The sequence below is a fragment of the Paramisgurnus dabryanus genome, chromosome 14, assembly GCF_030506205.2.
Source record: "Paramisgurnus dabryanus chromosome 14, PD_genome_1.1, whole genome shotgun sequence".
NCBI lineage: Eukaryota > Metazoa > Chordata > Actinopteri > Cypriniformes > Cobitidae > Paramisgurnus > Paramisgurnus dabryanus.
The window spans coordinates 12,134,881-12,157,853 of NC_133350.1; the positions used below are offsets into that span (position 1 = coordinate 12,134,881).

The 22,973-nt window shown below is 37.5% G+C and overlaps 1 protein-coding gene across 2 annotated transcripts in view; it reads right to left on the minus strand.

Annotated features, from left to right (window-relative positions):
* Positions 1–10,092: 10,092 nt before the first annotated feature.
* Positions 10,093–22,973, minus strand: part of pax7a (paired box 7a) — a 61,204-nt gene continuing 48,323 nt past the window's right edge. For both annotated transcript variants that reach the window (XM_065259112.2, XM_065259111.2), the window contains exons 8-9: positions 15,985–16,234; positions 10,093–12,755 (exon numbers count right to left, since the gene is read on the minus strand). In XM_065259112.2, coding sequence (XP_065115184.1) covers positions 12,640–12,755; positions 15,985–16,234 — 366 coding nt within the window. In that variant the 3' untranslated portion in view covers positions 10,093–12,639. The remainder of the gene's footprint in view (positions 12,756–15,984; positions 16,235–22,973) is intronic.

A 22,973-nucleotide genomic window follows, 5' to 3' on the forward strand; every position in this document is an offset into this window, starting at 1 on the left:
AGAATTAATGACCATATAAATATTCATAAAAACAGTTTACAAATACAAACTGTAAAAAATCTTTGCTGCCTTAAATTTTTTTTTGTTGAATCAACTTACAAGTCATGTCAACTTACTATTATTTATCTTGACAAGAGATGAGTTGCTTATAAAATATAAAAAACTTATAAAATATAGTTGAATAAAATCAACTTCATATTATAAGTTATCACAACTTATCTGTAGTTATAACAACTCATCTTTAGTCAGTAAGTTAAAATATCTTGTAAATCTACCGAGCCCCTAAGGTGACATTGGAGTAAAATGGAGTGTGCAGAATTTTTTTTTAAGTTTAATTTCGCGTGCGCACGTAAAAATATTGCGTGCGTACGTGAAACTGTCGTTTTCGTGATAGTTTCACATGCATGCGCTATAGTTTCACGTGTGCACGCGATAGTTTCACGTGCACACACGAAACTAAACTTTATTACATTTTTTTTCTATGTCCCGTTAGGGGCTCCGTATAAATCTAATCTGAGTTGATTCAACAGAAAAATGTAAGCAAAAGATTTTATACATTTATTTTTTTACCATAAACAGACTTTTTGTGTATTATACAATAGTTTACCGAGCCCCTAAGGTGACTTTGGAGAAAAAAATCTAAAGTTTAGTTTCATGTGCTCACGCGAAACCTTCACCTCCAGCAAAAGATTCACATATGTGCGCACGCGATAATTTCACGTGCGCACACAAAACTAAACGTGATAGTTTCACGTGCGCACGCGAAACTAAACTTTATTTCATTTTTGCTCCATGTCCTCTTAGGGGCTCCTTAATACCTTATCTAAATTAATGTAAAATATTTGGATTTTGAAAGTAAATCTATTTTACAGTAAATATTTATAGTTAGTTTATATATATATATATATATTGTGTACTGTATAGAAATGTACATACAGTAATGCAAAATATTTGGACTAAATATTTGTAAAAATGTAACTTAAGTAAATATTTATAGTTATTTTTATATATTCATAAATACATATATTTACAAATACAGTTTTTACTGTAAACAGATTTTTTGTATACTGTACAAAAGTGTACATAAAGTAATGTGAAATTTTGGACTTTGGACTGAGAGTAAAAATAATGTATTTATGTTTTTGTTTAAGTTGTTTACATTTCTAAATTGTTTTTCCAGCAACTATAGCGGCCAATTTTTTTCCTGTAAACTCATTTTTGGGTACTGTACAAAAGAAGAAATGTGGTGTTATATAATGTATATATAATGAAATATAGGCTCATTTAAAACAACTGAAAACTTCTAAATCATAAATATAAAAGAATTTAAAGGGGACATTTCACAAGACTTTTTAAAGATGTCAAATAAATCTTTGGTGTCCCCAGAGTACATATGTGAAGTTTTAGCTCAAAATATCATATAGATAATTTATTATAACATGTTAAAATTGCCTTTTGGGTGTGTCCTTTTAAATGCAAATGAGTTGATTTCTGCACGTAATGGCAGTGCCACGATTGGATAGTGCGGATTAAAGGGCAGTATTACCCCCTTCTGACATCACAAGTTTCAATTACCATTTTTTACATGCTTGCAGAGAATAGTTTACCAAAACTAAGTTACTGGGTTGATCTTTTTCCCATTTTACAGGTTGATATAAGCACTGGGGACACAGTTATAGCACTTAAACATGAAAAAAAGTCAGATATTAATGATATGTCTCCTTTAAAAGAATATACCATCACAATTTTGCTCTTTATACGTACCCTCATATTGTTATAAACCAGCATTAGTATGAAATTACATAGTGAGTGTGCGTTTAAAAAACACAACACTTTTTGCAAACCTTTTTTGAAGCATTCTGGTTTGACATGGGGTTGAGTACATGAAGACAGAATGTGTGTTTCACCTCGTCACACAAACACCTGTGTGCTTTACTGTACCATTACATCATCAATTTCCTTACAATACATTCCGAAGGGAAAGAATTCCACTAAAGAAATTATATGAAGAAGAAATGTGAAGCAGACACTTAAAAAACAAAGACAAAGAAAGAAGACGTGGAGATTTTGGTCCCATTACTCTACAGATCCGCCCCAAGCACTTAAGTCTGGAAACTTATCAGAAATCTGAAAGATGGCCTGAAGTAGAAAATCCAGAGTAACTCACAATTATTTATTTTCAAAGGCTGTCCCTAATCACAAATAAATAAGTGTTGAGATAGAAACGTTGAGAAAGAGAGAGAGAAAGGGAGGAGAGGGTGTCTATCACAGACACAGATAAGTGTAAGATACGATTACTTTGATAAGGATGTATAATTTGGCTTTTAAAGATAGCCACAGGGGTTGCAAAGCTCATCTACACCAATCGAGTGAATATGTGTTTACGTTCCTTTGCGTCTACACGTTTTATCTCCCCTGATTTTTTCCTTTTTGTGTTTTTTTCTCTGCCAGAAGGTGAGATCACATAGCCGCAAAAGCCAAGAGTGGCATGTTTAAAAGTGATGGACAAAATACAAATATTTGAAAATGTATTTCATGGCAATTATGTCCCGTTTCATGGCCCTGCCGCTGCGCCCAGCCACAGCCTGGATGCCTTAATTTGTATAGAAAATGTAATCATTTGTTCATTTCAAGGTGAAAATTGCATTTTTTAATTTAAATGGTATCCTGCGTGATAGGCTATTATCTAGAAAAATTGTCTCCGTGTATTGCGGTCTATGCCCAGGCGTCACGGATGTTAGCGGCCGTGTTACGTTCAGAAGAGGCTTATGAAGCGATCCCCGACAAAACCCCGGTTTGTTCCTCCATTAAGGGCCTCCTCTGTCGGATCTCATTTGCATTTTAGTTATTAATATTAATTAGTCCGCCAGCCGAGTGCAGATTTTTATATGTAAATCGAAACCTGCCTTCACAGCAGAACTATCACAAGAAAGCATCTCTTACAGCTTCAGTGGCCCTTTATTCTTTCACAAACCGCTTATCTACAGAAGAGATTTGTGTGTGTGTGAATGTGTACGCTTTGCGATGTGAGTATAAGAGTAAGAAAAATAAACAATTGATATGTATAAATGTGATACTTTCTGTGCCGACCTCAGACGTGCTCGGGGGATTTGAAGAACTTACTCGAGCTCTCCTTCAGAAGTTGAAGAAACACTTCAGTACGGGTGCACCTCATCTCCAAAGACTTATCCGAATCCAACGGCGAATGACAATGACACATTCAACCAATCGACTTTAAACATCTTAATTCGACCTGCTTTTGCAAATTGAGGTCTTGTATAAAAAGGCAATATATGTTCTTTTTAAGATGTCCCGCTGCCAAAGATGAGACCGAAATCCCTGCTTATAGAGGCCTCTGTCTGCGCAAAGCCCGAGTTAAAGTCGGACGTCAGACAGGCAGGGGCGCAGGTACATTATGTGTCGTGCAATAATTATGGGATTTGGAGAATTATGGCTCTCTGTAAGTGCTTTCACTGTGACAGGCATGACTGCCAGAAACAGCGCGCCTCTCTTAACACTAGAACTACCAAGGCAGTCATTTTGACCGTTTTAAAGATTTGCAATGTAATAACTTTGTTGAAATAAAACCCATATAACTACAGTTCCATGACTTTTCTTAAATTAATGTAAATTTTATTTTAACATTGTTATTTTATTAAAATTACAAAACACAAACGAGTTCTGAGTATTTCTACCTCTAATGGCCATAGCGGTCAATTTGACCGCACATATTACAGGCGTTTTATCTCCTCAGCGCTCTTTCCCGCCGTTAAAGATGTGCGTAGCTGTTGCCTAGCAACCTTTCTCTGGCAGTTTTGTATGCTTTTGCTAAGCTAAAACTTAGTTTTACCGTCAAAATGGCAACAAGAAAGAAAATGACTGTCACTGAGGTTTTATCCTTGCTTGAGAACATTGATGATGCAGAGTCTGATGGAGGAGCAGAGAGCGATGTCTCTTGGTCTCTTGACAGTTCGATCAAAATGTTTATTATCTGTCCTAATATAACAGAACTATTTATTTATTCTAGATTTCATTAGAGGCTGCATAAAATTGTTTCCGATTCGTGTGTCAATTATTTCCGATAATGCTAAAGCATTGTAAACTCCAAAAGTCAAAATGTATTGAATAAAGACAGATGTAATCATTTCCAAAATTCACAATATGTTTTTATCTAACGAAATATTCTGCTTTATTTTATATTTGTTGACATTTAGACTTTCAAAAACAACATTTAAACTGCGGTGAAAAACTTTGATCTCCAGCTTGCCGGATGCAAATTGCGGAAAGCACATTGCGGCATGCACTTTTGTGGGAGGTCTAGTCGCTCTTACACAATAATTTCACGAATATATTATATTATGTATGCTTAAATTACCCCACATTTTTCATAAAACATGACCATAGAAGCTTTGAAGTAAATATAACGTGACAAAAATTACATGCACTGCTGTCTGGTATGAACAGTCAAAATGACCGCTATTGGCAGTTCTAGTAGTTATAGAATTCCGGTAGTGCTAGTGTTAAGACACATAAGCTTTGAAGACGAACATCTCAAGTCTAATCTGCCTGGATCAGCTCTTCTGGGTCTATTTAAATCCTCATTTTCTTACATATATACAGTATGTAGATATAAAATAGTCAGGTCCAAGACTATATTCAAATGAGAACATGATGATTTCTTTTGTTTGTGCTCAATAGGTGGGAAAAAATCCAGCTGCTGTATATAATAAGAAGAAAAATAAGATCTCAGCAATGTCTCAGATCGGCAGTCTGTAAATAAAATACAGAGACATACATCGTTCCAGTAGCTCATGCATTGCAACACAGAGGTTTAAAAGTTTGATTCCCAGGTAACACACATACAGATTAAGCCAAATGGTTCCATGAAGAACCTTTAACATCTGAAGAATCTTTCTGCTTCACAAAAGCTTTAAAGGAATAATCCAACTTTTATAAAAAAATTCTGATAATTTACTGACCCCCATGTCATCCAAAATGTTGATGTCTTTCTTTCTTCAGTCGAGAAGAAATAAAGTTCTTATGGACTTTATTGGACCTCAACAGTTCACAGTTTCAATGCAGTTTAGAATCAAAGGGCTCTTAATGATCCTAACCAGGGCATAAGGGTCTTATCTAGTGAAACAATCATGATTTTGTGCCAGCTTGACCTTATGTTTTACGCATGTGACATGTAAAACTAACCTTCAGTGTTTACAAGTGTGGAGAAAGAGGACCGCTCCGATGTTGTTGTATGTGTCACGTTTACACTTACTTAAAGACAATGATGAACACAGGGATAAAAAAACACTGGAGAATTATTTTTCACAGGTTGAAGAAGATGACAAAACACAGGTAACATTGACGGTAACATTGACGAGAACATTTGTGCAAACATGTCAGTTTTCAGAAAATCACTCATTGACATGTACCCGTGTTTATATGCCGCCAAAAGCATGCCAAACCTTTAGCTGGAGGTGTAACGAGAAGCTCAAGCCAACGTAAGCCAATCAGAATCCCGAAAACAGCAACGAATCACTTCCTGTTCCTTTTTTGAACAAGGTCGCACTTTTGGCGTAGGTACGAGCTCTGGCGCATACTGTGACGTTGGCTGCCTAAACATTTGTTTGTCTCAGTTTATGTAACCGTGTAACCGAAGATTTTCCAAATCTCCACTCTGGCCGGAGTTTTTAGAAAGAATCGGATTTAGAGGCGAGTTCTCTGTTTGCGTGTAAACGAAGGGCGCAAACGGAGGGAAATGTCTCAGTTTTTCAAAATAACCATGTAGCTACGTGTAAACAGGGCCTGACGGATATCTGTTACAGTATGTGGAAAGATACTAAATCTTTGTGTCAGTTTATTGTTCAAAATGGTCTGCAAGTGTGTGTTTCATATATGTAACACGTGACCTTTCAACGTGACGCGGTACGAAAGGTCACGCTAGCGCATCACACGACAAGTGCAAGTCAAGTAAATTTTATTCATATAGCGCGTTTCGCAACTGTTTAACTCATTCCCCTCCAAGAGAGAACATTTGCATGAAAAATGTGTTCCAGAGTTTTTATGGTAATCTTTAATACAGCGATTATCCACTAGTTGGCGCTATTTCCCAATTTTATAAAAAACTGAAGCAAAAAATTATTTATTAATTTTACACTCCGTGAATGTTTTGATAATCATTCTGAATCTGAACTAAATTCCTTCACAAAAATGCAATTATTTCAGCTTTTTCTGTTCTTTCATTTGATATATTTGATGCATGTTTATATATTTTTTTAAGAAAAATTCCTGGAAGGCATTTTGTGAAACTTTTGTAAAAATCACAAAAAATGCTGGCGGGCAAAAATGCTGGCAATTATATCAGCTTTTTGCTCAAAAATTTGTATTTTTGAAGAAAAATACCCATATTTGCCAATTGCAAGAATAGAAACAAAGTTCCCGGCGCGGGGTAATACCGTACCTCACAGTACATCTAATACAAGTCAATGGAGTTGGACAAAAACTATGATAAAACCTGTTGGAATGCGTTTTTTGTGTGAGCATATCAGTAAACACCCCTGACCACTCGGTGAGTTTCACGTCTTTGTAAATGAAAGTTTAATGCATTTTAGGAAGGATTGTTCCAGTGCACCTATAAAGCCATTATAGAGGTGGGAGGTGATACAAGAAACACCCGAAAATTCTCGGGCCAGCATCATATGTCCAAATTTCAGTCAAAACCGTTCTATTTCATCATAAACAATCTGAAAACAGGGCTTTAAGTGTAAAATACCGAACTTGTCCTTTAAGGCAAAAGTCGAAAAAGAAGCAGCTTGTTGCGTACGTTGTTGGAGAAGCATCAGCAGTGATGGAGGTAAATAGACAGCGGCTTTTGTTGCAGCTTGAGTTATCAGGTATTGTTCCTCAACTTGGTCTTGTTTCACCAAAATGGGACGCAGATTTTTTTTTTGACCCAAGGAGGTGTTTGTAACAGACCAATCACAGTGCTTGCGGTTCGCATAAAATTCAGGCGTTGTTACATTTTTGTAGAGTTGCGCGTTGGGCTACACCTTAGGCTATGGCATAGGGTTTGTGTCTGTGTGTAAGCTAAGCTGTACACTTGATGTAGAAGTATAAATTAGACTTTACTAATACAGTCTGTCAACAATCACCTCATTTAATTGTAGATTTACCTTTAAGGAGAAACATCTGAGACAAAATTTGCAAAACTTTAAATAAAAAGCAACTTTCTCCTTTAGGCTTTGTTGTTTACATTTCAGCTGGTCTATAAATCAAATCTTCTACTCTGTTTTGTGGCTCTGAAAGTGGGCTAATAATGGCTTCATCAAACTCTCCTTCATTCAGTCCCTTAGCTCCTGCAGGTCCATCAACCTTCTCATTCTTCATGCCTGTCCTCTTCTGCTACCTCATCGCTAGTTTCCCTAAAGTCTCCTCTCTCTTTAAAATGAGATCCAAATCTATCACCCCTCCTCTCCGGCTCCCGGCTCAGTCTTCTCGTCGTGAGGTCTGCCTCCTGGGAGATACGAGTCCACCGGCATCCGTCTCTCCGCAGCTCAGGGGTTTCATTTCCATCCCTGTGATCTAAACAAGCCCATTACCGGCAGGACACAAGCCTCGGCCCCTAGAGAAAGCTCACGGCTTAGCCACCGTGGCTCATAGCCACCTTCAATGGCCATACGTACGGTGCGGGAAACACGTCTACGGCCCGCCGCTTTATCAGAACCTCCAGAGAAGCGAGAGGAATTGGCTCTTGTGGGTCCACTTCCTGTAGTCAATCAATTACAGGATCAAAAGGGGAGAGAGGAGAGAGTAACAAAGACAGGGATGTGTGGCCGACTGGGCGGAGTCTCGTGGAGGGCGAGAGGTAGACATTTAAAGAATTATGTAAGGGCAAAGGAGACAGCCAGAACATGAGATTTGACTTAATCCAACCAAACCAAAACATACCGCGGCGGGAACAACTACACATACACTGTATAGATCCTCTGCAGAAAGACACACAAGCATACCTCAGGACATTGATGAGCAGAAAGAGGTCAATTTTGGAAAAAACAATAGTGGCGGTTTCCTGGACAGGGTTTAGATTAAGCCAGGACTAGGGTTTATTTATATTAGGACACTTACATAGGTTTTACAAACATGAACATCACAGAAAAGCAAAAACCATAGCATTAATATATAAACAAAATAATGTCTGATATATCTATCAGATATGTCAGTGCAAGCTGCTTTTAGTTAAGACAGCTCAAACATACATTTAAGTCTGGGACTAGACTTAAACCCTGTCTTTTTGTAAGGTATTTGTGTTTAAATACCTAAGCATAAACAGATGTGAGGATAATACCTCATCTTACTCTATACAGATTTATCTGCATGATATATAAATCCTCACTTTTTTGTTTTTCCTGTGGCTGGTTGCATAAACATAGCGTGACGTTAAGACTGCGTCTTAAGAATGATACTGACTAACTAGCAATTACTCAGGGCTAATCAGTCTTATTATTTGGATTTAAATTAAACCAATCTACCTTTATATGTAACATACTTAAACAGTTATGATCAGTCTCGAAGAAAAAAATTCATGACTAACTTTTAAGACTAGTCTTAAATGTTTATGCAACCGGCCACTGGAACCTTTATTTTGCTAAATTAAGGATATACACATATACACAATACACATATAGTAATTATGTATACACACACACAAAGTTGTGCGACATTAAAAGGGATTTACAAATGCCTGAAAGTAACCACATGTTGTAATAAGCTTCTGTCCACTAGAGGGCGCTTATCCCTAAAACATAACTCCACGTCATAATAAGCTGCTTGTACAAACAACATATAAGGTTGGAGGACAGTCTCATTTATTACATAAAGGGGTGATTTTCCCGCTTAATCTAGTCCCAGACTAAAATGCATTTTGAGCTTCCTTAATTGATAAACAGCTTTCACTAACATAGCTTAAAATATATTAGTGCCATTATTTTGTTTATTATTCAAATATAACTAAGGCCTAGTCCTGGATTACTCTAAACCCTGTCCCAAACCCTTTAATACATATTACAAATGTTGCAACAGAAATTTCAGTGCAATTATTATAATCATAATCTCCAAAACCATTTTAATAATGAAAATAGCTGTGTAGGTGACCTAAGCAGATAGATCAACATCTTGGTATTCAATTATTGGTACTTTAGTTTCTCTATATTATCCAAAACTATAATTAATATTTACATTTATTCATTAAGCAGACACTATAATCCAAAGTGACTACGATTGAAGCAATTTACAAGTATAGGAACAGAGAAACTGTAGATATGAGAGTCGTAAATATTTAAGTAATTTATTTTTCATCTGCTTTTGATTTCAATGTTTTGTTTAACCATATTCTGAACTCGTTCTAAGTTTAAATTTTGGTCAAATAAATCAAATGTAATTTCAGACTGTAAAGCATCCGGTCAATGCATTTGTCACTCATCACTTACTAAGGGGACTATTTTCGGGCACTGCGTAATATCATTGCACCTCCTGCAGCCATATTACGGCAGCAAAGTCCTTGATTATTACGCCAGAATGAGAGTATAGTCCTAGCCATATCGGCCTAGAAAATCACAACTTTTAATTTCCCGTCGGTCTTAGCACACAATGTAACTACAGAAGAGTCAAATTATAAATAGGAAAAATATTGAAACTCTTTGGTCATCTTTTAAAGCGATGCTAATGGTCTAATCAGAATCAATGGATTGTGCTAAGCTATGCTAAAAGTGGTAGCGCCAGACCCGGAGATCAGCTGAATGGATTCCATAATGGTAAAAATCCAATGTTTAACTCTAGGAGAGCTGGAAAATGAGCATATATATTTTTTTTAAGTGGAGTGTCCCTTTAGATTCAAACATGCTGCTTTATATGATTGTCCATATTTTCCTTACTAACCTTTTTGTTATTTTTCTTCCAAAAGGTACATTCGATATTTTTTTATTTTGGTATTATGTTTCTAAAATGGCAAAGGCCAAAAGTATCACACAATCAATAGCATCTCAAAGTTATAAAGCAAAACAAAAAAATACTTTAAAAATGAAAGACTTGAAACCGATCCATGTGTGAATTTTAGATCTTTAATTGACAACATTTATGCCAGTGTTACAGTAAAGACACCAACAGTCTGAAGGTAGTAAATACCAAATACAAGGTTTTCACTAAAGCTACTACTTCATACAGCAGAATAAATTATACCATGGTAACATACACACATGCTGAAAGAAGATGGAGAAAAGCCGAAACACAAATGCTAAAGAAAGCAGATGTCCAGTTTGACATCACAGGGAGGCGTGATGGGTAATATCATTTGTAGTCCAAATGTTTATGAACAAAGGCGTTAGCTGTGGAAGGTCCTATTTCTGGAAGTAATTGAATTTCATTGCTCATTTGTGATGGTTTTATAAACAGTCGAAAGGGAAAGGGGGCGGGGTTTGGGTCATGCGGTTCCTTTAAGAGTTCTATTCTTCATATAGACATCCAATAAAACGGTCGCTTGAAGTCCATTTGAGTTGGAAGCAGTCAGTTAGCACCAAACACTGCTCTGTGTTTCCACAGTCTGTTTCACCACAAAGTCTTTGCTTCCAAATGGTTTGAATGTCAATATTAAGCATTAGTGATCAGTTTCTTCATTGTTGTTTCACATAAGTGCCAGAATAATAAACAATACGATTCAACTTCCTTACAATCCTAAATGTGAAATTTTATATCGTCTTTAATCAAGAGCTCCTCACATACACTTTGAATTCTAAGAAATAAATGATACATAACTATTAAAAAGCAAAGAAATGTAAATATAAACACAAAATTACAATATAAGACTTACACGTATGCCCTGCTTCAACTACCACACAACACCTTTTTGTTTTAGTATAAAACATATTCTTTATAAACAAACAATAAACAATCTTCGTCATCTACTGTACAATTCCATTTATGTGTCAAAGTGTCACCTGTGAGTGCTACACAAATGTCAAATAATCACTAGTTTTTCTTGTGTGTACTTGCGAATGCATGAGATCTTAAATTACAAGAGACCTGATGTTGGTTTTTGAGTCATTTCTGGAGGAAAAAATTTGGAAATGCATGTATGGATAAGCAGGCAGAAAGAAAGAAAAAGTTTGACCACTTTGCAAGCTAGGATTTTCACAGTTTAAAAGCTTAGAATCGGGGTAGAGAGTAAAGGAATGTTGTCAAAAAGTGTACTTTGGTCTAAAAACTAGGAATGCACCGATATATCGGTCTATAATCGGCAGATAAAAGCATTTTTCCAACTTTAGGACATCGGCCGATTGTTTAAAAACAGCCGATGATCAGGGAAGATTATATCCTGGCAATTTAGGAATAAATCTAGGAGTAAAAATCAAAACTATCGGTATCTATCGGTAGATGTCATTCTTAGTAATCAAATATCGGTATTGGCACAGAAATGTTGCATCGTTGCATCACTACTAACAACTAGAGATGCACCGATATTTCATTTTCCATATTTTTTTACCAATAGTCGATATCTGCCGATACCGATAGTTTCCATTAATAATTTTTTTTAATGTTATTCATTCATATAATGACCATTACTATTGAATTTAATTAGTGTTGTTTCATTACATTTTCTATACACAGAGCTCAAATTAATTGCATTTTCCTGAGTATAACGGCCATGACTATCGGCTGTTTTTAAACTATCGGACAATAACCGATAAAATTTCTTTTATCAACCGATACCGATTATTGGCCGATAAATTGGCGCATCCCTACTAAAAAACACTTGTGCATTTTAATTACTGTGCCCATTTAATTCAACCAAACCTAAATTAATGATAAATAGCTAACATTTGTTGTTTTTATTACCAAAAGCATAACGTGCGTGTTTAAGATTATCTATTGGGGTCCTCGGTAAGAAGAAAAAGCCCCATCTTCCAAATCCTGTTTTCAAAAAAACAATAATAATCCACCAATATTATTACTAAGGACAGTGCAGGCATTCGAGAGGAAAAAAAACAATTTATCCTTTAAAAGCACCATTTATTCCCAGCAGAATGCCCAAAGCCAGACTTCCCACAGAGTGGCCATGTGCGTATGGAATGTGTCAAGTGAAGTTATGAAGGCATGGAAGGTCAAATCATTCAAGAACATTATGGCTTTAGGGGTGAGGAGGGCAGCAGGGCCTGGAAAGTGAAAAACCAGCAATAAGACTCCGCTGTCTGAACCCACTGCTTGCCTTTCACGTAAAGACTTCAAGTTCAAATGAGAATAAATGCTAAAGTGTGAATTCTGAAACAACGAAACAAAACACTACTTACAAGAATCATAATAACAATTGTAAGGGCAATCGTAATAACAATATCGATAGAAAACAAGCGCAAATGAGACTTGAGATTCATACACAACGTCTGTTCAGCTGCATGGCTCTCTCATCAGTTCACCTGCTCAGATTTATGAGATGACAGTCGGTCACATCAACTGGAATGACAACAGTTTCTTTCTCAGGAATCATGAAGAAAACCTCTCCGAAACACAGGCATGGTTACAGAGATGTGTGCGTCTGAGAGCAGTGCGTTTTGGAGTTTTTAACGGTCAGATCAGATGCAGAAGGGTTGGATGAACTCAATAGGCCTGTCCTGTCTCCACCTGCAGAAGTCCCAGCACTGCTGAATGATCACTCAACTTCATCCTCCTCTGGGTCGACAGACTGACGTTCTTGGCCAGATAGTCGACAGCGGCTGTAGAAGATAAAACACACAGATTGGTTTTCATGAGCTGGACTTTCCACATACAGTTCATCTCAGACTATCTCATGAACATTATTTTACTTACAAATATCTGCACTACACATTAATACAGTTAACTCAACACTTTATTGAATTTTTAACTAAAGCATTCAATAAAAAAATACACTTATAACATGAATGAGAGAGAGAGAGAGAGAGAGAGAGAGAGAGAGAGAGAGAGAGAGAGAGAGAGAGAGAGAGAGAGAGAGAGAGAGAGAGAGAGAGAGAGAGAGAGAGAGAGAGAGAGAGAGAGAGAGAGAGAGAGAGAGAGAGATGGTGTGTGTTTGTGTGTGTGTGTGTGTGTGTGTGTGTGTCAGTCTTTATTACTCTGAGCGTTTTAAATTTCATGCTTCATATTGGCCTCAATCTCTCTTTAATTTCAGCTGCTCCTTCCTCTCATTCATTAAACAGATCACTCATCTCAATCTCACTAATAATTAACCTGACATTCAGTCATCACAACTCCTCCATCAACCCCACCACACCTTCTGACGGATCTCACATACACTACACAAACCACAAACACACGCATCTCTAATCCAACAAACAAACACACAAACACAACTCTAATCCAACAAACAACACACATGCAACACACACGTCCAATCCCACACACACACACACACATATCTAATCCAACAAACAACACACAAACATACCCGTCCAATCCCACTTACCATACACCAACACATGTGTGTCCAATCCCACAAACACACATGCAACACACACACGTCCAATCCCACACACACACACACACATCTCTAATCCAACAAACAACACACAAACTCACACATGTCCAATCCCACACACCATACACCGACACATGTGTGTCCAATCCCACACACAAACACATTTCTAATTCAACAAACAAACACATCTCTAATCCAAGAAACAACACACAAACTCACACATGTCCAATCCCACACACCATACACCGACACATGTGTGTCCAATCCCACACACAAACACATTTCTAATTCAACAAACAAACACATCTCTAATCCAAGAAACAACACACAAACTCACACATGTCCAATCCCACACACAAACACACATACAAAAATGTGTGTCCAATCCCACAAACAACACACATTTACAATCTCACACACCATACACCAACACATGTGTGTCCAATCCCACAAACACACATGCAACATACACACGTCCAATCCCACACATCAACACATGCATGTCCAATACCACAAACACACACACATTTTTAATCCAACACAAACACACATGTCCAATCCCACACACCATACAACAACACATGTGTGTTCAATCAAACAAACCCCTGCTGAAAAAAACAGCATACCAGCAAAACCAGCATACAGTATGTTGTGTTTTGGTGCTGGTTTGCTAGTGAACACCAGCTAAACCAGCATCAAACCAGCATCAGCACCAGCATTAGCACCAGCTAAACCAGCATCAAACCAGCATTAGCACCAGCTTAACCAGCATCAAACCAGCATTAGCACCAGCATCCCATGCTGGTCATACCAGCATATGTTGTGTTTTGGTGCTGGTATGCTGTGACCACCAGCTAAACCAGCATAGACCAGCATAATTCCCATGCTGGTCCATGCTGGTTTGATGCTGTTTTTTCAGCAGGGACACACATGCAACATACACACGTCCAATCCCACAAACACACAAACACCAACACATGTGTGTCCAATCAAACAAACACACATGCAACATACACACGTCCAATCCCACAAACACACAAACACCAACACATGTGTGTCCAATCAAACAAACACACATGCAACATACACACGTCCAATCCCACAAACACACAAACACCAACACATGTGTGTCCAATCAAACAAACACACATGCAACATACACACGTCCAATCCCACAAACACACAAACACCAACACATGTGTGTCCAATCAAACAAACACACATGCAACATACACACGTCCAATCCCACAAACACCAACACATGTGTGTCCAATCCCACAAACACACACACACACATACACACACACACACACATCTTTAATCCAACACATACACACACATGTCCAATCCCACACACCATACACAAACACACGTGTGTCCAATCCCACACATCAAACACCAACACATGCGTGTCCAATCCCACAAACACACACAAACTCACACATGTCCAATCCCACAAACAACACACATGCAAACACACATGTCTAATCCCACACACCATACACCAACCCACGTGTGTCCAATCCCTCAAACACCCAAACTTACATAAGTAAATGCATTCACCCCCCACCCCCCATAACAAATATAATTTTATATATACCCCATACAACACATGCATTACTACAGTAAAAAGACATTCAATAAGAAACCAGGATCTGATTTGATTCATCAGAATCTGTGCTCTGTACATAACAGAAAGTTACATAAAGAGTAAAAAGATGACAACTTTTTTCTGTGTAATAATGTGCACCAATGAACGGTATAAAATAAGACCGTAAACGCGCATTAAGGAGTAAAGGGTTAATATTAACTTCATGTTGACTTTAACTCATATCTTCTGTTGGTATATAAAGACTTCTGTGACAACATCAGCATCTGATTATCATAATTTAATCAATCAATTCTTTCCTGGCCTCAAGCTTCAGTGTGTTTGTGTGCAAGGTGCCTAAAAGGACAGCGGATACCCAGGGGTGTAAAAGTGGCCTTTGAAAACCCCGTTTCCAAAGCAAGAGGAGAGAAGTGTGACTAACAGAGGAGCCTGAGGTCACGATTGGGCTCTTTATCAGGAGCATGTGTCTGTCCTGATCTGATAGGTCTTGAGATGGTCAGAAATGGACATCGATCTCTTGCCGGTGTAACTGTGGCACATCAAGTAATGGGATAAAGTCAATTTACTGTTGATTCCTAATAAAGTCAACTAACTCATCAGTTTGTTTAATGAATGTGTGTATAGAAATGCAGTGTAAGATTTTTGCACCAAATCCTTTTAGAAATTTGAGCAACAATTTTGATATTTTACGATACCATCAATGTTGCTTAAGTTGCATGTGACCTGACTTTAAGCAATACCCCATTCAAAAAACCCACTAACTTCAGGAAAATGAAACCGAAAGTGCTAAAATGCTGACTCGCTTCCAATACGTAATACCTGAGGTGATATGGTATCTAATTAAAAACAAAAGACAAAAAAGAAATATGTGATGTAGACTTACTCTGACCATACTGGCTGTACTGGTAACCAGCGGTGACCGGGTCTACACTGTAACCGGTAGCGCTGTATGTAGGTGGGCAGTAGGACTGGGACGATGCCAGACTGTCCACACCCTTGATTGAATCTGATCGCTGACTGCAGCTCGCTGAGATGGAGTTTGATGCCTCCAGACCGCCATGAAGAGGAGAGATGGAGAAATCATGCTGGGACTGAGAGGACACCGCACTGGGGTTACTCAAAATACTCATCACCTATAAACAGAGAGAGGGAAAGATAGAAAATAAGCAATCTTATGCAGGACAAAAACTGACCAATCACATTGCAACCCCTTAAATTTGGCACTCTAAGACCTGAAATCACACAATTCTGAGAATAATGCGTACAGAAACATACAACTGAGCTCATTTATTTGCTACTATACTAAACGTCTGAGTATGATCACAAACATGACTTTGTTCATAATGCATATTTTTTATTTGATTAAAAAGCTGGGCTCCTGGAAAAAGCCTACAAGCAAACTGCAGAAATATGCATTAAATAGTCACTAATTTGGGAGGACACTTTTGGCACATTTTTTGCTAATATCATGGATTCAAATAAATACTTCTTACCACTTCCCACATGAAAAAATACTAAGATACTGTACTGTTTACTCTAGTAAATGGTAGTAAAACAATAGTCTTAACTGCAGTAGTGTGTTTAAACTTTACCATAGTAAAGATTCAAGTTTACTACAGTATTTACTCCAGTTAATCAATTTACTATAATTAATAATACAGATACTGCAGTAAATATGAACAAAAATTATTATAATACAGTATCCTACAAGTTACTAAATTTTACTAAAGGAAATACTAAGGATGCACCGATTAGATTTTTTTTGTGGCTGATACCGATTTAAACAGACAACTATTGGCCTGATACTAATATTAAACACTTATATACAACACTGTACTACCAAGCCACTAAGGTGACATTGGAGTAAAAAATCTAAAGTTTAGTTTCATGTGCTCACGCAAAACCTTCATGTGCAGAATTTTTTTTGAAAAGTTTAGTTCATGAAACTATCGCGCGCACATGAAACTATCGTGAGCATGGGAAAGTTTCATATGAGCACACGAAAGTTTCACGTGAGCACGCGATAGTTCCACGTGCATACGCAATAGTTTCACGTGCGCACGCGAAACTAAACTTTGTTTAATTTTTGCTCCATGTCCCCTTTGGGGCACCGTACTATACTTTTGGCCTATTAGCTATTTTATTTTTGCATCAAATAATTTTTACTGAACATGGATTGGATCTATTTTACACTGAACTGACCAACATAATCAGAAGGAAAAAAAATGGCGATTTTTGGTCTTTTCCCAGATTAAAAAAAAAACCACATGGGTCATGTGAATGAGTAATCTCTCACGTGATTAACTACATGATTTACTATTTTTTCCCCATCGCACGTCTGACGTCTATAATTTGTACACATTTTATTTTGTTTTGGGAAGTATTTTATTTTCATAATTATTTAAAAAAAAATGCTGGATTATGCAACAGACATGCAACGTATTGCCTTCCTGCAGTTAATTAAAGGGGCCATGGCATGAAAATCTGACTTTTTCCATGTTTAAGTGCTATTATTGGGTCCCTTGTGCTGCTATCAACCTAGAAAATATGAAAAAGATCAACCCTTAGTTTTGGTAAACCATTCTCTACAAGCACTTGAAAAAATAGGTCATTGAAAATTGGCTCTTCTTATGATGTCATAAGGAGCTCTTATTATAATAAAACCACCCCTTAATCCAACCACAGCACTGCTATTTAGTGCAGAGAGAAAATAATTCACAGAACAATTGAGTTTCAATTTCAACAAACCACCATCATTGTGATCAGGGTTTGAATTTCATCCCCTCATGTGCATTTTAAAGGACACACCCAAAACGGCACATTTTTGCACACACCTACAAAGTGGAAATTTTAACATGCTATAATTAATTATTTATATGGTATTTTGAGCTAAAACTTCACATATGTGCTCTGGGGACACCAAAGATTTATTTGACATCTTAAAAAAGTCCTGTGACATGGCCCCTTTAATAAACAATCCGTATCTGCCTTGTGCTATTGCCGATATGCAAATTAATAAAAAATCAAATTAATCAAAAATTGGCCGATACATATCAGCAGCCGATACATCGGTGCATCACTAGTAAATACTAAAGTGTACCACAGTATTTTCCCTTCGTATGGAATTTTTTTTGTGCTTTATGTGGCCTGGCTGGGTTTTATATGAGCAGTTCTTATCACACATCAGGTCATCTAAATAAAAAGTGAGAAAAGTGCACAAGGTCCAGAACACAAGACACAAGAGTCCCAAAGCGATTAACAGCAGTGATAGAGAGAGTGATACAGTTAAAGAGAGTGAGACAGATCCATCGGAGGACAGCATGGGTGACAGACAGACCTCTGTCCCGATGCCTCCAGCATAACAAGCACTAAGGGAGCAGATAATCGCGCACCCAGGGCTCAGAGACACGCCCACACTCATGAATAATAATATTCTCCTGTTTGTAGCTCTTAAACTATTATAACATCCAAGTTTATCAGCATTAACAACAATATCTGGTTGAATAAATGATGCTGTACTGTACATATATAATAAGAATTTCTTTAAAACTGTATCTTAAAAAAATGGGTTACATAACATACTGTGATTTTACAGGATTTACACTTTAAATCATTTAACTATTTAAAAAAACAATGGTTTAGTTTTTGTTTTCAACCAGGAAGTCATACACATGCATTTCCCTCCGCATCCTTCACACATCGGGTTCACGTTGGGCTTCGATACGCTACTCTGGCCTTTGACTCCATTTGGCTGCTAAACCAATTAGACCATCATGGAGTAGGTTAAAAACACACAGACGCTTCCAACGCTCATATCCATACGAGTTTAAACACAGTTCACTTCAATGACATCACCACGGCAAAAAACAACAACATCCAAAACAACCACAGTCTCGAGATTTCACATACAAGTTGTTTTTGGCCTTGTTGACATCTCGCCCAGCCCCAGTGAGAGACTCGCACGAAACAGAGGAAAAAATGAATCATATTACGATTCGGTGTTTTGCAGGAAATATGGAACACTTGAGACACATAACACTGGTTAGCGGTTTCCTCATGTTAATTCTATCAGTATGGAGCCCTGTTCCATGTGACACGGATCCACATAAGTAGGAGATTCATTGCCCCGTCTTTATAAAAGACACATGTTATGTGGCCATATGGCTGAAAGATTCATACGTTTCCTGATTATAGCAGATTAGTGAATGGAAAGCACAAGTAGCTCTTTTGGGTGGCCACACGAGGAGGTCGTGGGGTGGAATGATGGTTAAACAGCAGCTGTAGGGGTGCGAGAGATTTAGTTATCGCGTAATTGAAGTTGAATTGCACTGCTTCCTTCTTTATATGCACATTTAATTAATTTAAGAGACAGACAATCAGGATTCATTTCTCTATCAATGCTTCTAATTATACAACACAAAATTCCAGCAGCAGGCCAGACTGAGCTCTATTACAGAGGGAACGATGGGATCAATCTTCAGACTTTTCCTAAAAAGAGATAAAGAGAACCAAACGCACTGAATATAAATGTTTTTAAATAAAAATCCCTGAATTATCCTGATCAATGGAATATCGGGTATGTTGATGGTCCAGACCAATGACCTCTTAGCTGTGTGTTCATCTTGACCAATGACATCTCAGATGTTTTAATCCTGGCCAATGATATCTCAGCTTTGCTGATCCTGACCAATCACATTTCAGCTTTTCTGATCCTGACCAATGACATCTCAGCTGTGTTGATTCTGACCAGTGACATCTCAGCTTTATTTGATTCTGATCAATGACATCTCAGCTGTGTTGATCCTGACCAATGACATCTCAGATGTTTTGATCCTGACCAATGATATTTCAACTTTGCTGAACCTGACCAATGACATCTCAGCTTTTCTGATCCTGACCAGTGACATAGCTCTGTTGATCCTGACCAATGACATCTCAGCTTTGCTGATCCCGACAAATTACATCTCAGCTTTGCTGATCCTAACCAATGACATCTCAGCTTTGCTGATCCTAACCAATGACGTCTCAGCTTTGCTGATCCTGACCAATGACAATTTAGCTTTTCTGATCCTGACCAATGACATCTCAGCTTTTCTGATCCCGACAAATGACATCTCAGCTTTGCTGATCCTAACCAATGACATCACAGCTTTGCTGATCCTAACCAATGACGTCTCAGCTTTGCTGATCCTGACCAATGACAATTTAGCTTTTCTGATCCTGACCAATGACATCTCAGCTTTACTCAGCCTGACCAATGACATCCAGCTTTGCTTATCCTGATCAATGACAATTCAGCTATCTGATCCTGACCGATGATATTTCATCTTTGCTAATCCTGACCAATCACATCTCAGTTGTGCTGATCCTAACCAATGACAATTCAGCTATCTGATCCTGACAAATGTCATCTCAGCTTTGCTGATCCTGACCAATAACAATTAAGCTTTTCTGATCCTGTCCAATGACAATTCAGCTATCTGATCCTGACAAATGTCATCTCAGCTTTGCTGATCCTGACCAATGACAATTAAGCTTTTCTGATCCTGACCAATGACATCTCAGCTTTACTCATCCCGACCAATGACATCTCGGCTTACTGATCCTGACCAATGACATCTCAGCTTTGCTGATCCTGACCAATGACAATTCAGTTACCTGTAGCCTATCTGATCCTGACCAATGATATTTCATCTTTGCTGATCCTGACCAATGACATCTCAGCTTTGATGATCCTGACCAATGGCATCTCAGCTTTGCTGATCCTGACCAATGACCAATCTCAGATGTGTTGATTTGAATTTTCTAAAAAAAAACACAGTGGCTAAAGGTGGCTAAGGGTTTATTGTAGTATTAAGAACTAAACAATAAGTTAGCACAAACTAATTCAAGTTTGTTGATACACTTGAACAATGACATCTCAAAATTACTGATCTTGACCAGTGACATCACAGCTGTGTTGATTCTGACCAATGACATCTCAGCTTTCTGATCCTTACCAATGACATCGACTAATGACTTCTCATTAGTTTGTTGATACTCTTAACCAATGACATCTAAGCTGTGCTCAACAGTTTCACCTCATGCTCTGTCGGGGATGAAGATTTTGTTGGGGGAGTTTTGACCTTCATGCACCTTGACCAAGAAAAGGCGTAACCACTGAACTTTGCTGCAGGCGAAAGATTAAGCTCAACTGAGATTGTATTACAAATCTACCCACCCAGTACATTAACACAGCTAAATAAACAAAAATCAATATCATTCAGAGTATTCATCTGATAAAGGAGCACAGTTCAGCGTGTGACATATCTGTGCTTGCACTCGTCTGCGAAACAAGCACCTCGGGCAAACACTGGCAATAATAGCTCATAATACAGCACAATGTAGTTCACAAATAAAATAAACCCTCATTTCAACACCAATTCCACGTACTTCAATTACTCCCCCCCCCCAAGTAGGTTATACATTTGTTTCTTTGTTTTGATTCGGCTCTATCTCGCGCATTGCTTTTCTCGTTTGTTGTATGTTGTGTGTCGAGTAGATAATGGAAGTCAAGGGCTCCAGTGTTTAAAGGACGCAGCCCAGAGGCGACGCCTTTCTCTCTCCAAATAGATTACTCTATAAATAATAATAAAAAAACTAATTAATTCTCAAACTTCTGAGACCCTCCACCCCGAGGCAAGGGTTTGCACCAGAATTGTAAATTGATACAATGTGCATCCTTTCAGATAAACAAAAAGTGCATTTGCGACACACTGAAAGGAATGCTTTCATTCCAAACTCATTTCCTGAACAGTCAAATTATATATTTTTGTCTGTTTAAATGTACGACGAATGCTTTCGTGTTCAGTCGAGCTCGGGAAACCGCGAGAGAACTGCACAGCTAAAGGGAATCTGTAGGGTGCAGATGACAATATTTCAAGAGGCAATTTTCATGAAAGTCAAACATTATGATTATGCTACAACTGCACATGCGTACAATTTTTTACATAGTGAGAAGTGGGTTTGGATTGCAAATAGTTGAAAAAGCTTTAAAATATTTTAAATCCAGAGCTTTAAAATAATATTAAGGCCATGCCGCTTTACTATAAAGTTATTTGTAAACATTAGTAAATGCAAGCAGTATAGCTTTTCAGCATTTATTAATCTTTGTTAATGTTAATGCAATTGCTTTGTGCATTAACTAATGTTAACAGATACAATATTGATTTTAAAAATGTATTCGTAAATGCTGATATATGAACTTAAACTAAAGATAAATACATGCAATAGAAGTAAATTTTATCGTTAGTTCATGTTAGCTAATGCATTAACTCCATTGTTCCCAAACTGTGGGGCGAGAAACTGTTTTATGACATTTTATAAAATATATACATTTTCATAAATTCTGTGTGATCAAACCCAACAAAAATATAGCTACCAACCAACAGCACTACAATATATAATTTCATATATTTCGTTTAATTCAAATTCTAAGTTTGAGATTATGTGACAAATTTTCTTTGGGGTGGACACAAAGGGATGCACCCTACACGAGCGAGGGGCACGTACCCAAAAAGTTTTAGAACCACTGCTTTACTAATATTAACAAATACAAGCTTATTGTAAATTGTTACTGTTAAAGGATCCAAAAAGTCTATTTTCTCAAAAAAAAAAAAAAAATCCAGATAATTTACTCACCACCATGTCATCCAAAATGTTGCTGTCTTTCTTTGTTCAGTCGAGAAGAAAATATGTTTTTTGAGGAAAACAATCCAGGATTTTTCTCATTTTAATGGACTCTAATGGACCCCAACACTTAACATTTTTAATGCAGTTTAAAATAGGAGTTCCAAAAACGATCCCAAACGAGGCATAAGGGTCTTAAGTAGC